A 14,828-nucleotide genomic window follows, 5' to 3' on the forward strand; every position below is an offset into this window, starting at 1 on the left:
AAAGGTGTCCTTTATCCCTGTGTATAAAGAAAACTTGAGCCAGACATTGAGGCACTGACCGGCACAGGCTCTGGAAGGTGAAGGAGATGCCTCTTTACACTAATAGCTCATATTACTAAATTTTATATCACTTATCTTTATCCAGTAAAGTAATGTGGCAGCGGCTTTTGTGAGCACAGTTGGCTACATCCGTTTTACAGGGATCACGGTAGGTTATGCTTTTCAGAAATACATCCTATATCATAACGGGACTATTCTGAGAAAATCTTCGACCGTAATGAAATGCAGTTGTTCCTTGGTCGACCATTTAATTTGTATTTAATGAGGTTAGGTGAGGACAATGTGAGGTACACATGTAACCAATTTACAATCCTGAATGGTACCTTTTAGCCAGACAGGAAAATATTTCCCCCCACTTTCTTTTTTGGATAAAAAAGGAATTAACTTCCCCAATAAATTGCTGTTATTCTTGATAAAAACATAACAGTTTCACATGCGAAATTTCAAACATTTTCAATGAAATACAATTCACTATATGTGCCTTTAAGTGAAGTCCTAGGCCAGTGATATATTGGTCCATATACCCCTGGCATAATTCACAGTGCAAAATACACATCGGAAATCAGTCTACCCTCACAATTTCTCCCCCATGTTTCACTATCTTTTTCTGCACATGGCTTTCCGATGTGTATTCCGCATGGACTGATGTCACTTTTTTTCCATGCATATTTTCAAATACACAATAAAAATTGTATACATAATCCAAATGAAAACAACCAAGCACATATTACATGTGATTTTCACGCATAGTCCAATGCAATAAACAAGCGAAGAATAAGGCAAGATAATACGGCACAGAAAAAAAGGCGGCCAATAATTTTACGCTTACTCCTAACATAGTAAACATAACATGGCACTAGGTTAATACAGAGGGTCACCTTAAAGCAGGGGTAGGGGGACCAGTGGTCCCCAACCGAAGTGCAATGGCATTCCGGTGGGGGGAAAAAGGGGACAGGACATACCAGGACACATGTGGCATAAGCACCACCATTTTAGTGTGTCCCTCCAGTGTGCTAGAGTGGCAGGTTGGACACCCCAGATCTATGGAGAAGAGAGGCTGATCCAGGCCACTGAAATCCATCAATAAAGACAAATGAAAGAGATATGATCCCAGGTCCGCTCCACCAGGTATCCGAACACTAAAAACAGAAAGCCCCCTTTAACAACGGCCATTACTTTCTTTCTACAGGAAAACCTACCCCCGCACCAACCTTACAACCCATAATAGACATATGGGCCAGTCATTCCACTTTATTATGTTGTATTATACTGCGGTCTCGCTATAAATATTATTGTGGCTCAGGTTGCAGGACACAGCACAGGATGCCCGCAGAACGATTCTGTATCCATATACTGTCGCCTGGTCTCTCACCACTGGTGGTTACACTCTTTGAAAGGTTCTAAGTCCCTCGGGCCAAATGAAGGTTAGCAGGTTATCACCACCAAGGTCAGGGGAAGGTAATAAAGCTGAAGAAGCAATTCATGTCCATTAAAAGACAAAGCCATAAGTGCTGGGCCATTATCATTGACTCCAGTACTGAAAAGATGTATGTATAAGGACGGTTCAGTGCAAATTGTCCGCCTATAATCTTGACATAAATCTGCATGTGCTTAATGTATATTTTGCATCAGATGTCCACCCTGCTATGTTAAAATGAAATGAAATCAATGGTTAAAACCAATGATTAACTCTCAACACAATAATCATGGCGCTACCAGGAGAAAGGCCAGTACATCAGGAGACGTGGAGGAGGCAGTAGGAGGGAAACAACCCAGCAGCAGGGCTGCTACCTCCACCTTTGTGCAAGGAGCAACAGGAGGAGCACTGCCAGAGCCCTGCAAAATTACCTCCAGCAGGCCACAAATGTGCATGTGTCCACTCAGTCAGAAACAAACTCCATGAGGGTGGTATGAGGGACCAACATCCACAGGTGGGGGTTGTGCTTACAGCCAAACACCGTGCAGGATATTTGCCATTTGCCAGAGAACACCAAGATTGTCAAATTTGCCAATGGCTCCCTGTGCTCTTCACAGATGAAAGTAGGTTCACACTGAGCACATGACAGAGTCTTGAGACGCCGTGGAGAAAGTTCTGCTGCCTGCAACATCCTCCAGCATGACCGGTTTGGCGGTAGGTCAGTAATGGTGTGGAGTGGGATTTCTTTGGGGGGGGGGGCCGCACAGCCCTCAATGTGCTGGCCAGAGGTAGCCTGACTGCCATTAGGTACTGAAATTAGATCCTCAGAGCCCTTGTGAGACCATATGCTGGTGCGGTTGGCCCTGGGTTCCTCCTAATGCAAGACAATGCTAGACCTCATGTGGCTGGAGTGTGTCAGCAGTTCCTGCAAGAGGAAGGCATTGATGCTATGGACTGGCCCGCCCGTTCCCCAGACCTGAATCCAATTAAGCACATCTGGGACATCATGTTTCACTCCATCCACCAACGCCATGTTGCACTACAGACTGTCCAGGAGTTGGCGGATGCTTTAGTCCAGGTCAGGGAGGACATCCCTCAGAGACCATCCGCCACCTCATCAGAGGCATGCCCAATGCAGTGTAGGGAGGTCATACGGGCACGTGGAGGTCACACACACTACTGAGCCTCATTTTGACTTATTTTAAAGGACATTACATCAAAGTTGGATCAGCCTGTAGTGTGGTTTTCCACTTAGATTTTGAGTGCGACTCCATATCCAGACCTCCATGAGTTGATAAAGTTGATTTCCATTGATAATTTTTGTGTGATTTTGTTGTCAGCACATTCAACTATGTAAAGATGAAAGTATTTTGTACGATTAGTTCATTAATTCAGATCTAGGATGTGTTATCTTTGTGTTCCCTTAATTTTTTTGAGCAGTGTAGTTATAACTAAAAACTGCACCAATATGTGGTAAAACAGCAAACTGTGGCTTTCTGCTGCAGCACGACAGATTGCAGGCCTAATCTGACATCAGACATCTCACACTCATTCCTTCCATATATCCATTTATCTATCGAGTACCTTTCACTATCTCTCTGCTGCAGATGTACTGTTGGTGTTCAGATATGCATGAGGATCAACACCATTGGCCTTCAATAGAACTTGTCCTCTGTACTCTGTAATAAGCGACTTGCTGTTTATGTCCATGGCATAAATGTATGTAACGAAATTGAAAATGAACGACCTTGCAGAAACACCAAATGCATGGGACGTAGAATTTCAACAGATTTAATGTGGATATCAGAACACAGCCCTTATGAAAACAGTGATGGTGCCTGACACTTTATTTAATTATGGCTCTTCGTGCCACCGAAGTAATTCTGCCCCCCCCCCCCCCCCCCCCACTCCAATACATTTAAATAGGCACTCTTAGAATCCAAAAACCTTTTTTTTTTATAAGTTATACATCTTGACAAAACATTAACCTTTTTAAAATAATGCATAAAAAACATCTTGTATTTATAGAAATCATGGCTTATTTTATAAAATAAATAAATAAGAAGACCACTAGGGGTCCCCATACCATCCAGAACATAATCCTGTCCATCTGCAGTATCAGCTTTGTCCCAGCTGAAGCTCAGAGGGCGGGACTAGCATTCCCGTGTGCTCACTCCTGTCCTGTCTATCAGACTGCAGCATGGAAACAGAGAGGAGGGGATTACAGAGCAGCCTGGAGTGATTGGATGAAGAGACCCAGCATAGCAAACTCAGGGAGGATGCATGGTGAATGAGGACATGCTCTGCTCTTGCCTTGGACATGGCCCTTCCTGAGCAGTGAATGTCAGAATGAGTGAGCAGCAGAACAGAGGAATTTGTAAACCAAATATAGAAGCTAGACACATAAAAAAAACACATTTAAAGCATATGCATGACCTAGTGAGTAACATATATAAGCATTTTTTTTCTGTGATATGGCAGGTACACTTTAATGCTTGTTCTGACCTGCAGGGGTTTTGCCAAGATTACACTTTATCAACTAACTATATAGGTGATAGGTATCTAATCGGTGGTGGACTGACTGGTAAGCTTCTAATGACCAGAGTGGTGGTCGAGCATGTGGATAGCCACTCCATTCTCTCTCTATGGAACTGCCAAACAGTCATGCCAAAACCTGACTTCAGTAGTCTCATGGCAAATCAATAGAGTGGTGGATAAAAGTGCCCTGTTTTAGTGATATGATGAGGTCCCAGTGCAAATGTGATGCTATAATATCAGGATAATCCCTATAATGAATAAATTGACAAATTGAGCAGTTGCCATCGCCTCGTGCATGCTGGGAGTTGTAGTTTTGAAACAGCTGGAGGCCCTCTGGTTAGGAAATCCTGCCCCATCATAAACTGGCGGACAACAGAGAAGGGCAAACTTCCATTTAAGTGCAAAGGAAATGAAGGCGAATTTTATTGTTATGTTCCTTTTAAAAAGAAACAATATCAACAAATGTCATGTACGTGGCTGAGAAGAAAAAGGAAAAATTGGGGATTTTTCAAAAGAATCTGCAGAGACGGCGGTTCCGTTAATTTTTATTATCCGGTGCCACTTCTCTGCTTTTGGCTAAGATCAAGTGTAGTATCTGTTCTTATCAGTTTCAGCCGGTGACCCTAAGTGTCGGTATTGGGCCGGTTGGGATTGGTGCTGCATGGAGAGGACAGGTTTACCAGGGCGTTCCGGGGCTGGTTCTGAGGAATCAGCTCGATGGCTGCCCCGATGTGACCTGTTCCCTCCAGGTCTCGCCATGAGGCTGAGAGGGTCTAGAGCAGAGGTACCAAAACTCACTGGGAGTATTGGCTCACTGAGTGGAAGCACTGGCACCATGAACTCTTCACCTTGTGGCACTCACCTCTTAATTCCCGGACTTCTGGTTAGGATCAGAGACATTTTTATAGATCTGGCCGGATGTCCGGGCAGTATATCTGTGCACATTCACTCATTTCCTTTTTGTCACAGGATTGTTAGGATGCGGTATCTCTTCTGGCCCTCTTAGCAGTCTAGGGGAGGTGGTGTTTGTGGCTATTAGATTCCGCTCCTCCCTGCAAAAACCCTGGGTACTCCTGCATGGACAGGGTACCGACCATTATCGGCTAACGCCAAGGAGGATGCCTGGAGCATTTACTGTAGCTTCGGTGAAAAGGGACATCAAACCTGGAACCTCGCAGGTAGCTTTTGGTCCGGAGGCAAAGGTTAAGGTTTGTTGGGGGGGCCTCTCTCCTATCGGAGAAGGGTTTGTGATAGACCGCATCCTTCGTGCACTTTTTAGTGTAACACGTTTGCACTTTTTCTTGCACTTCAGGTTATTCGAGAGCAAATTCCTCGGCTCTTAGATTTAAAAAATAAAAAAAAATAAATGTCATGTACGTGACTGGGAAGAAAAAGGAAAAATTGGGGATTTTTCAAAAGAATCTGCAGAGACGGAGGTTCCGTTTAATTGTATTATCCGAATGTAAGAGGTGGAGGCAGCGGGGTGTTTGATAAGCTCACTTAGCGGGAGGATGGAACGAAGTGATGACATTCCACTGTGACCTCGGGGGTTAAGGATGCAATTTTCCATCTGGTGAAACCTGGCTCCGGCACACAGGCTGCCACCACCTGCTGTTCAGCGCTGCAGGATCTGAAGAATCAATCCGCTGACAATGAAATCACTGCCGACGCTGCTGTTCCAGTTCAGTCATTTCCTTGAACAGATCAGCTTATCTGTATGCGTGCAGGCGATGCAATATAGATTTCTATACTGGGTCCTCAATGTCCTGGGATATTTTTACAAGAACAACCTTCAGTAAATCGCATTCTTTCACTCAGTAATTTTAATAAAAAAGTGTGCTTTGATAACTTACAGAAATACATAAAAGACATTATGGGGTGGATGGTGTGTCCACAGTTACCTGGAACCCCCCACGATCTCCCACATGGGACCCAGCTCGCAGTGAGGAGTGCATGTGATAGACGGCACACGCTCCATTCATTTCCATTGGAGTGCCGAAGAGACCCGAGTAGAGCTCTCACTCCTCACAGAGAGAGTCGGGCCCCATTCCAGAGAGTCCCAGCATCCCCCCCCACCCATGATAAGCTACTTATCCCCTTATCCTGTGTATAGGCGATTAGTTTGTTTTGGCTGGTGTTCTCCTTAAATCACTGTATATCCATTTTTGCATCAGTTGAACACCATCCTTTAGATATCTGAATGCTGTCAGTGAATGGAAGCATTCATGGTGCTATTCAGAAGCTGTATACCTGACTGTGTTCAGCTGGATAGCAGATGAATCTAGATACTAATCCACAGGAGGGAGCGGAGAGACCTTCTTCAGAAGTGAAGGACTGCCAGAGCCCTGGGGGATCTGGGACTTGGCAAGAGGCTGCCCAGAAAAGTATTTTCCTTTAACCCCTTAATGACAATGTATTTAAATGTACGTCATAGTGCCGTGGTACTTAACGTACCATGACGTACACTTACGCTCCGCCTTTCCCTCTTTAATTATACAGGGCACAGGCAGTCAGACCTTCACATAATCATTGTTCATCCCAGCAGTCAGACCTTTTTACATGACCATTGGGGTCCCAGTTGTCAGGCCCTTTCTTGTGACTGCTGAGGGTTCCAGCTGTTAGACCAGTTCACATGATCACTGGGGATCCTAGACGTCAAATATTTGCATGATTGCTTGGGCTTCAAGCCCTCAGACATACTGTAGTGATCGCTGGGGGTACTAGCAATCAGATTGTTCTCATGATTGCTGGGGTTCCCAGCTTTCACTTTATTCATGTGATCACTAAAGGTAAATAATAGGGTCCCAGCCATCAGACTTACTCTTGTTATCGATTGGGTACCCAGCAGTCAGACCTTTTCTCCTAATTATTGTAGGTCCCAGCAGTCGGACCCATTCTCGTGATCACCGATCACTTTTTTTTTTATGATCAATACTGATCCCAGCAGACCCATTCACATGGTTGCTCTGAGGTCTTGGCAGTCAGACCCGTTCTTGTGATTGCTGTGAATCCTGGCAGTCAGACCTGTTCTTGTGTGGATTCCAGTAGTCACACCAGTTCTCCTGATCACTGTGGGTCCCAGCAGTCAGACCCACTCACATGAGGATATCCCAGCAGTCAAATTCATTCTTATAATTGCTGGGGTTCTAGCAGTCCAATCAATTCTCAAGATTGCTGGGAGATCCTAGCAGTCAGGTTCCTCTTCATGCTCGCCGGGGGTCTCAGTTGTTTCATCTCTTCTCATACTCACTGGGGATCCCAGAAGTTGGGTCCATTCTTATGATTGCTACGGGGTCCCAGTAGTAAAATCTGTTCTCTTAGCAGCGGTCAGGCCTACTCTCCTGATCAGAGGGGTCCCAGCCTTTATCCATTCTTTTCATCATGAGTGGTCCCAGCAGACAGACCCATTCTAATGATGGCTAAAAGTCCAATCTCTTGTGATTGCTAGAGGTTCTAGCAATCCAAACCTATTTTGCCATCACCAGGGATTGACCCATGCAGTCAGACCTATTCTTAAGATTGCTAAGGGGCCCACATAGTCCAACCCCTTCTTGTGATCACTGGGAATCTTTAGACCCATCCTTGGGATCTCTGGGGTTCCCAGCAGTCAGTCCTTTGCTGGCAATCAGTAGGCAGCCAAGCAGTCAGACCTGCTTTCAAGATTTGTTAGGGCTATAAAGGTCAGACCTTTCTTTAAGGGTCTGCAATTCAAACCACCGTCAATTACTATTAGTAAGGAACAAATTAATAAATATTACTAACACCTATAGCCATTTCTTGCGAGAGTTCACATTTAATTTTTTAAAGGCTTTCAGAAAACACACAACCATATCTTGCTAATCTGCAATTTTGAATGAAAAATACCCTGGAAACACATAATGTTGGGAGCCAGGATATTTACACTTCAGATTATGTAGAGAAAGGTCTCTGCTATAATGTTTAAATAAAAAATAAAAATAAAAAAGTGTCTCAATTTGGAAACAGCTGCTCCTCTCACGCTGCATAGAATATATGGACTGCGTCTGTCTGTGTACAATTGGCTTCCACAAAGCTTTTTCCCTGGAGAGAGCGCAAGTGAAAAGCTGTAGTTTTGCACATGCCTGCACAACGTCTGCCAAGCAATGGTCCTAATCGACACTGAAAACATTAGCTGACAATACGGAGACACACCGAGATCACTCAGGAGTGGCAAAGAATCTCTTTACCAATACACAAAGACGTTTCAGCTGAGCGTAAGAGACTTAACCCATTAGATACTCATACTAGGGAAAATGGACGTATCCAAATGTCTCCCTAATCCTCCCATTCAAGATGTTTCTCATTAACAGAGTTAACCTTCAAATGAGGCCACCCAGCTTGTAAATGAAAAGATACTGGAGATGCTACCATACCCATTACACTCTAATTGCCATGGAAGTGGAACATAAAGGAAGTAAGGAAGTTACATGTAGAAAAACAGTGCCACCTAGTGATAAAACTATAATGAAAACTGGATGAAAGGTTGATTTTAAAGAAATGAGAATGAATTTAAATTGAACAAATGCTGCATTTAAAGAGGTATCTGACCACAGACAACTGGGTGCAAAGGCAGCATTTCAACTAATTTTGGTCAAGGAAGCCTCGACTAATGCGACATTAGTGTTATTGATGGAATCTGGGAATTTATTTAAGTAGATTTATTAATTGTTGGAGTTAATTCAGACAGCTTTTAAAACAAGCTTTTTTTTGCCCAGGAATAACACCCCCCTTTGTCCATAGTCCATGTCTGGTGTTACAGCTTATACCCATTCAAGTGAGCCCTAATTTTTTTTAAATATATTTTCAATTCTATAGAACCAACATGTTCTGTAGCAATGTACAAAGATGGTCCTTACTCTTATTGGTCCTTATCATTGGGGCTCACAATCTAAATTCCAAGTTAATCTGTTAGTATGTAAGGAAATTGTTAACACATTATTGGAGTGTGGGAGATTTATCAAAACCTGTGCTGAGAAAGAATGGTCCAGTTGCCCATAGCAACTGATCAGATTGCTTATTTCATTGTTTAGAGGCCCTTTAAAAAAAATAAAAAAATAAAAGTAGCAATCTGATAGGTTGCTGTGGGCAAATGCACCACTTTTCCTCTACACAGGTTTTGCTAAATCTCTTTAAAAAGGAAATCTGTCATCAGTGTCACCTGCACTAACCTGTCGGTACAGACAGGTAGTGCAGGTGACACTGATGACAATGGTACTTACCTTGTCCCGTTCCGTGCTGTCGTTCTCCGGCAATCCTTTTCAGTATGTTCAGATCCGGGGCCCACTAGGAGCATGAGCAGAGCTTAGTGACATCACAGTTGCTGTTTGCTAGCAGTGGGACCGAGTAGATAACATCAGCGGTGACATCACTAAGCTCCACCCATGCTACAAGTCGGGCCTGGAGCTGAAGATACGGAAAAGGATTGCCTGAGAAAGACAGCACGGGACAAGGTAAGTATCGTTGTCATCAGTGTCACCTGCACTACCTGTCTGTACCAAAAGGTTAGTGCAGGTGACAATGATGACAGATTTCCTTTAAGAATTCGGAGAAAACCCACACAAACAAAGGAAACATATACATTGGATTCAAATCCCAGACCCCAGAACTGCAAGTTGCCTGAGAACAAAGACTGCAAATTTCTACTGTTCTTAAAAAATACACAAAACCAAACACTATACTCAACTTTATTCTGCATGCTGAATCCAGTGACGTCATTCCCATCCTCAATGCTGCCACAGTGCACTGTGGTCATGTGCAGAACATCATCATGAGCACAAGGCAAACATGTTACCATGAAAAGCCTCTGTATGACTTAGTTCCCAAACACATCTGCCATCAATTGATTGGCCATGTGCAAGATTTCATTAAGCACTAATTGCCTCTCTGCTGGAGTTGCGCGTTCAAGCTTTAGTTGTATAAACCTAGATCCAGAGGCTGCAATGAGGACTGGAGTGGCTCTACTGGATTCAGTAAAAAGGAGACAGGTGAGTATAGTGTATTTTGCCATTTTAGAATTCTAGCTTGCTTTTTGTGGGGCTTAGACAATCCTTTAATGTATGGGTATAGCTAGACTAAATATGCATGTTAATTCAACAGCTCAGTGGATAAGCTGCTGTTGCCTAGCTCCAAGGGAAACAACACCATTGGAAATATAAAAATTTATCTCATTTGACCCTGGTTTCCCCCCATGGCAGACAGCAGGGGACTGTCTAGCAGCCCCCACAGTGCATAACTGATGGGATTCACTAATCTTACGTATATGGCGAGCATTAGTTCCAGCCCTAAACATTTCCTCCCATACAGATGCCTCGGCTCTTATACTTGCCCCCTCCTTTCTTTCCATGTATACACCTTTAGAGCCCCCCATTCCGAGAGATGCCTCAGCTCTTATACTTGCTCCTCTACTTTCCATGTATACTCCTCCAGAGCCTCCCCATTTTGCCAGATGCCATGGCTCTTATACTTGCCCCCTCCTTTCTTTCCATGTATACACCTTCAGAACCCCCCATTCTGAGAGATGCCTCAGCTCTTATACGTGCCCCTCTCCTTTTCATGTATACACCTCCAGAGCCCCCATTTTGAGAGATGCCTTGGCTCTTATACTTGCCCCCTCCTTTCTTTCCATGTATACACCTTCAGAACCCCCCATTCTGAGAGATGCCTCGGCTCTTATACGTGCCCCTCTCCTTTCCATGTATACACCTCCATAGCCCCCCATTTTGAGAGATGCCTTGGCTCTTATACTTGCCCCCTCCTTTCCTTTGTATACACCTCCAGAGCCCCCCCCCAATTCTGAGAGATACCTCGGCCCTTACACTCGCCCCCTTCTTTCCTTGTATAAACCTCCAGAGCCGTCTACCAACCCCCACCCCCCACCCCATTCTGAGAGACGCCAAGGTTCCACTTCAGCTCTTGACAGCTCCTTGTGCTGGAAACGTTTCATATTTCATCTCTCTCCAGCGTCTCCTCTCAAAACAACCCAACTTGCTCTTGTCACTGTGACAGCCAGGAAAGTTAGAGCAATCTGCCATGTGTCTCTCTAGGGGAAGCGAGCTCTGCATGAGAGCCTGCTCTGTGAACTCCCTGATCTGTGCTGCACTTGAGCTGGCGTGCTGCGCAGATGGCTGGTGCCGATACTCGCTGTCAGTGTATTATCAAACACTCCCACTCCACGGGAAGATGGGACAGAGGGAACACTAAAGCTGGATCACAAGCTGATTTCACACTTAATAGCGGTGCAAATGAGGATGAATGCAAATGTTAAACTTCTCTGCAGTCGTCTCCAACCTGTGGCCATCCAGCTGTTGCGGAACTGCAACTCCCAGCATGCTGAGTGCTGTTAATTTCCCAACAGCTGGGTAGCCATAGGCTGGAAATCATTGTTGCACTGGAATCGCTTATTTCAACATGGTGGTTACTGTAAGGAAGGTGGTGGATAATAAGCTTAGGTAAATATAAGGTAAGTATCTATTCTAAACATACCACTTTAGGGTTTTAATCTAAAGAGGTTCAAAATTCTGTGCGGATTATGTTTTTTTAAATATATTTTTATGGCAGTGAGAAATTTAAGAAAAAATAAATAAATGAAAGGATTACTTGACTTTCTGAATCCAGATACAGTAGTCTGTAATATACAGGTCATTCAGAATGTATGCAGGGTCGTTTTCTTGAAATATTGAATGGATATCCAGCAAACATTTCAGAATAGCAGCTTTACCTTAAAGAAAAAAAAAAAAAAAAAAATGAACTTTACATTTTGTACTAACAAACAATACACATTTTCCTGCCCACCACATTCACCATATGCATTGGATAAACTCCTGGTGCAAATGTCAATCATAGCCATTGGCCCCAATTGACCCAACAAGGACAAAAGCAGTACTTTCTTTCACAGTATTCTATAGAAAAGAAAGCGAACTGTGGTTAAAATATATATATACACACACATACACGGTGTGTATATATATATATATATATATATATATATATATATATATATATATATATATACATACACACACACACGGTATATATATATATATATATATATATATATATATATATATATATATATATATATATATATATCAGAGATATACGTTGGGAACACTCCATATGCTTATCCTCCAATGTATAGCTCTGACAGCCCACACACATCAGATGAAGATTAGCCAAAGCAGCTGATTTAAATTCCAGGCTAGGCTGCGGGCAATGCAACAATGACTCCTGCTGGTCACATTATCATGTAAAATTTGCTTACCTAAAGCTGGCCATACACGAGCTAAAAGGTGGTCTCCGAGCTGTGACCCTACAGATGTTGCAAAACTACAGCTCCCAGCATGCCCGGACAGCCAACGGCTGTCCGGGCATGCTGGGAGTTGTAATTTTGCAACATCTGGAGGGCCACAATTTGGAGACCACTGAGCTAAAGCTTAGCCATAATACCTAACCATCCTGTGTGAATTATACACGAATGATAGTTCACGATGGCCTGTGCAAGACTAAGATCTGCCAAAAGAGTGATAAGCCACACTGGATTTTCTTGCTTGTGGTCAGCTGAACAAAATTACTGTCATTTTCTGCTTTGTATCAGCTCACAGTGTTTTTGTTTTTTTTTCCCCTTTCATTTAGGATTTTTTTTAAAGTTTAGTATCAGCATGTTGCTTATACGACTGATCAGCCCCATCATAAAACCACATGTATAGATGGCTTAAAGGGGTACTCCACTGGAAAACTGGCACCACATCAACTGGTGCCAGAAACTTAAACAGATTTGTAAATTACTTCTATAAAAAAAAATTTTTTTAATCCTTCCAGTACTTATCAGGAAGTTCTTTTATTTTATTTTTGAATTTCCTTTCTGCCTGACCACAGTGCTCTTTACTGACACCTCTGTCCATTTTAGGAACTATCCAAAGTAGGAGCAAATCTTCATAGCAAACCTCTCCTGCTCCAGACAGTTCCTAAAATGGACATAGGTGTCAGCAGAGAGCACTGTGGTCAGGCAAAAAGGAAATACAATAGGAAGAAAGACACTAAGGTCATAAAATATAGCCTTTATTGGTATGTATTAGAATACGAAACATGCAAAATGATATACACAATATAAATGATAACAGGATATAGTTGCCAAAACACAGCTGGTCCTAGGTGTGGACCAATCGCTAATGGCCCCTATTACTCGCCCTGCTGGTCTATGTAGACCCCCTACCTGTTAATGCAGGGAGGCCTTCCTACAGAAATCCAATCCGCACCCGGAACCTCCTACCTCTCCCTAGTTAGGAAGAAAGGGGGAAGAAGCCAGGTGCAGTGTGACCATACAATCAGGGGTTAAATAGCTGTTTTTGATTAAACGCTTTCAGTGAGTATTAGAAGTTGTAAACACACACATATATACATATACATATATATATATATATATATACACACACACACACACAGTCGGTACAGTGCTTACATGTCAATGCTAGTCACAATTAAGCAAAATCCAACGCGTTTCATTGTATCGCATAAACAGGCGGCACAACTCATCAGGGACGAGGATAAGTAGAGGATGATACCCTCAGTACCGTCCAGTATAGGGTGAGGAGCCCATACATAGCATGGCCAAGGTGGTGGTATATTGCACGTTGTCCAGGGGTATGGGGATCCCAACTGGTGCGGCGTGACATGTTTACCAATACATACCCCTGGTCAAACCTGTTTAACCCTGTTTAATCCTTAAGGACTGAGCATTTTTCCGTTTATGCACTTTCGTTTTTTCCTCCTTACCTTTTAAAATTCATAACCCTTTAAATTTTGCACCTAAAAATCCCTATGATGGCTAATTTCTTGCACCACCAATTCTACTTTGTAATGACCTCAGTCATTTTACCCAAAAATCTACAGCAAAATGGAAAAATTTTTTTATTGTGTGACAAAATTGAAGAAAAAAACGCAATTTTGTAACTTTTGGGGGCTTCCGTTTCAATGCAGTAAATTTTTTGGTAAAAATGACACCTGCTCTTTCGTCTGTAGGTCCATACGATTAAAATGGTACCCTACTTATATAGGTTTGATTTTGTCGTACTTCTGGAAAAAATCATAACTACATGCAGGAAAATTAATACGTTTAAAATATTCTGACCCCCTATAACTTTTTTATTTTTCCGCGTACAGGGCGGTATGGGGGCTAATTTTTTGCGCCGTGATCTGAAGTTTTGAGCTGTACCAGTTTTGTATTGATTGGTCTTTTTGGTCGCTTTTTATAAATTTTTTCATGATATAAAAAGTGACCAAAAATACGAAATTTTTTGAATTTTTTTGCGCGTACGCCATTGATTGTGCGGTTTAATTAACAACATTTTTATAATCCAGGCATGTCTGCACATGGCAATACCAGTTTTTATTTACACAGTTTGTTTGTTTTTTTAAATGGGAAAAGGGGGGCGATTCAAACTTTTATTAGGGGAAGGGTTAAATGATCTTTATTAACTTTTTTTTTTTTTTGCATTGTTATAGCTCCCATAGGGGGCTATAACACTGCACACACTGATATTTTACATTGATCAGTGGTTTCTCATAGGAAACCATTGATCGATGATTCTGCCGCTTGACTGCTCATGCCTGGATCTCAGGCACTGAGCAGTCATTCGGCAATCAGACACCAAAAGGCAGGTAAGTGGACCCTCCTCGTGTGCTACAGCTGTTCGGGACGCCGCCATTTCGCCGCAGCGGTCCCGCACAGCCCCCTGAGCTAACCGGCATTAGTTTAGTTTCACTTTAGACATGGCAATCAACTTTCAACACCGCGTCT

General features: G+C 42.9%; 1 protein-coding gene and 1 pseudogene across 4 annotated transcripts in view; one reads left to right on the forward strand and one right to left on the reverse strand.

The window, feature by feature from the left end:
* Positions 1-14,828, reverse strand: part of SHQ1 (SHQ1, H/ACA ribonucleoprotein assembly factor) — a 96,175-nt gene that overhangs the window by 20,058 nt on the left and 61,289 nt on the right. For all 4 annotated transcript variants that reach the window (XM_056524632.1, XM_056524633.1, XM_056524634.1 and 1 more), the window contains exon 11: positions 11,630-11,750. In XM_056524632.1, coding sequence (XP_056380607.1) covers positions 11,630-11,750 — 121 coding nt within the window. The remainder of the gene's footprint in view (positions 1-11,629; positions 11,751-14,828) is intronic.
* Positions 4,573-4,662, forward strand: LOC130277977 (U2 spliceosomal RNA; annotated as a pseudogene).

Source organism: Hyla sarda, chromosome 6 (genome assembly GCF_029499605.1).
Source record: "Hyla sarda isolate aHylSar1 chromosome 6, aHylSar1.hap1, whole genome shotgun sequence".
In the NCBI taxonomy this organism is placed as follows: domain Eukaryota; kingdom Metazoa; phylum Chordata; class Amphibia; order Anura; family Hylidae; genus Hyla; species Hyla sarda.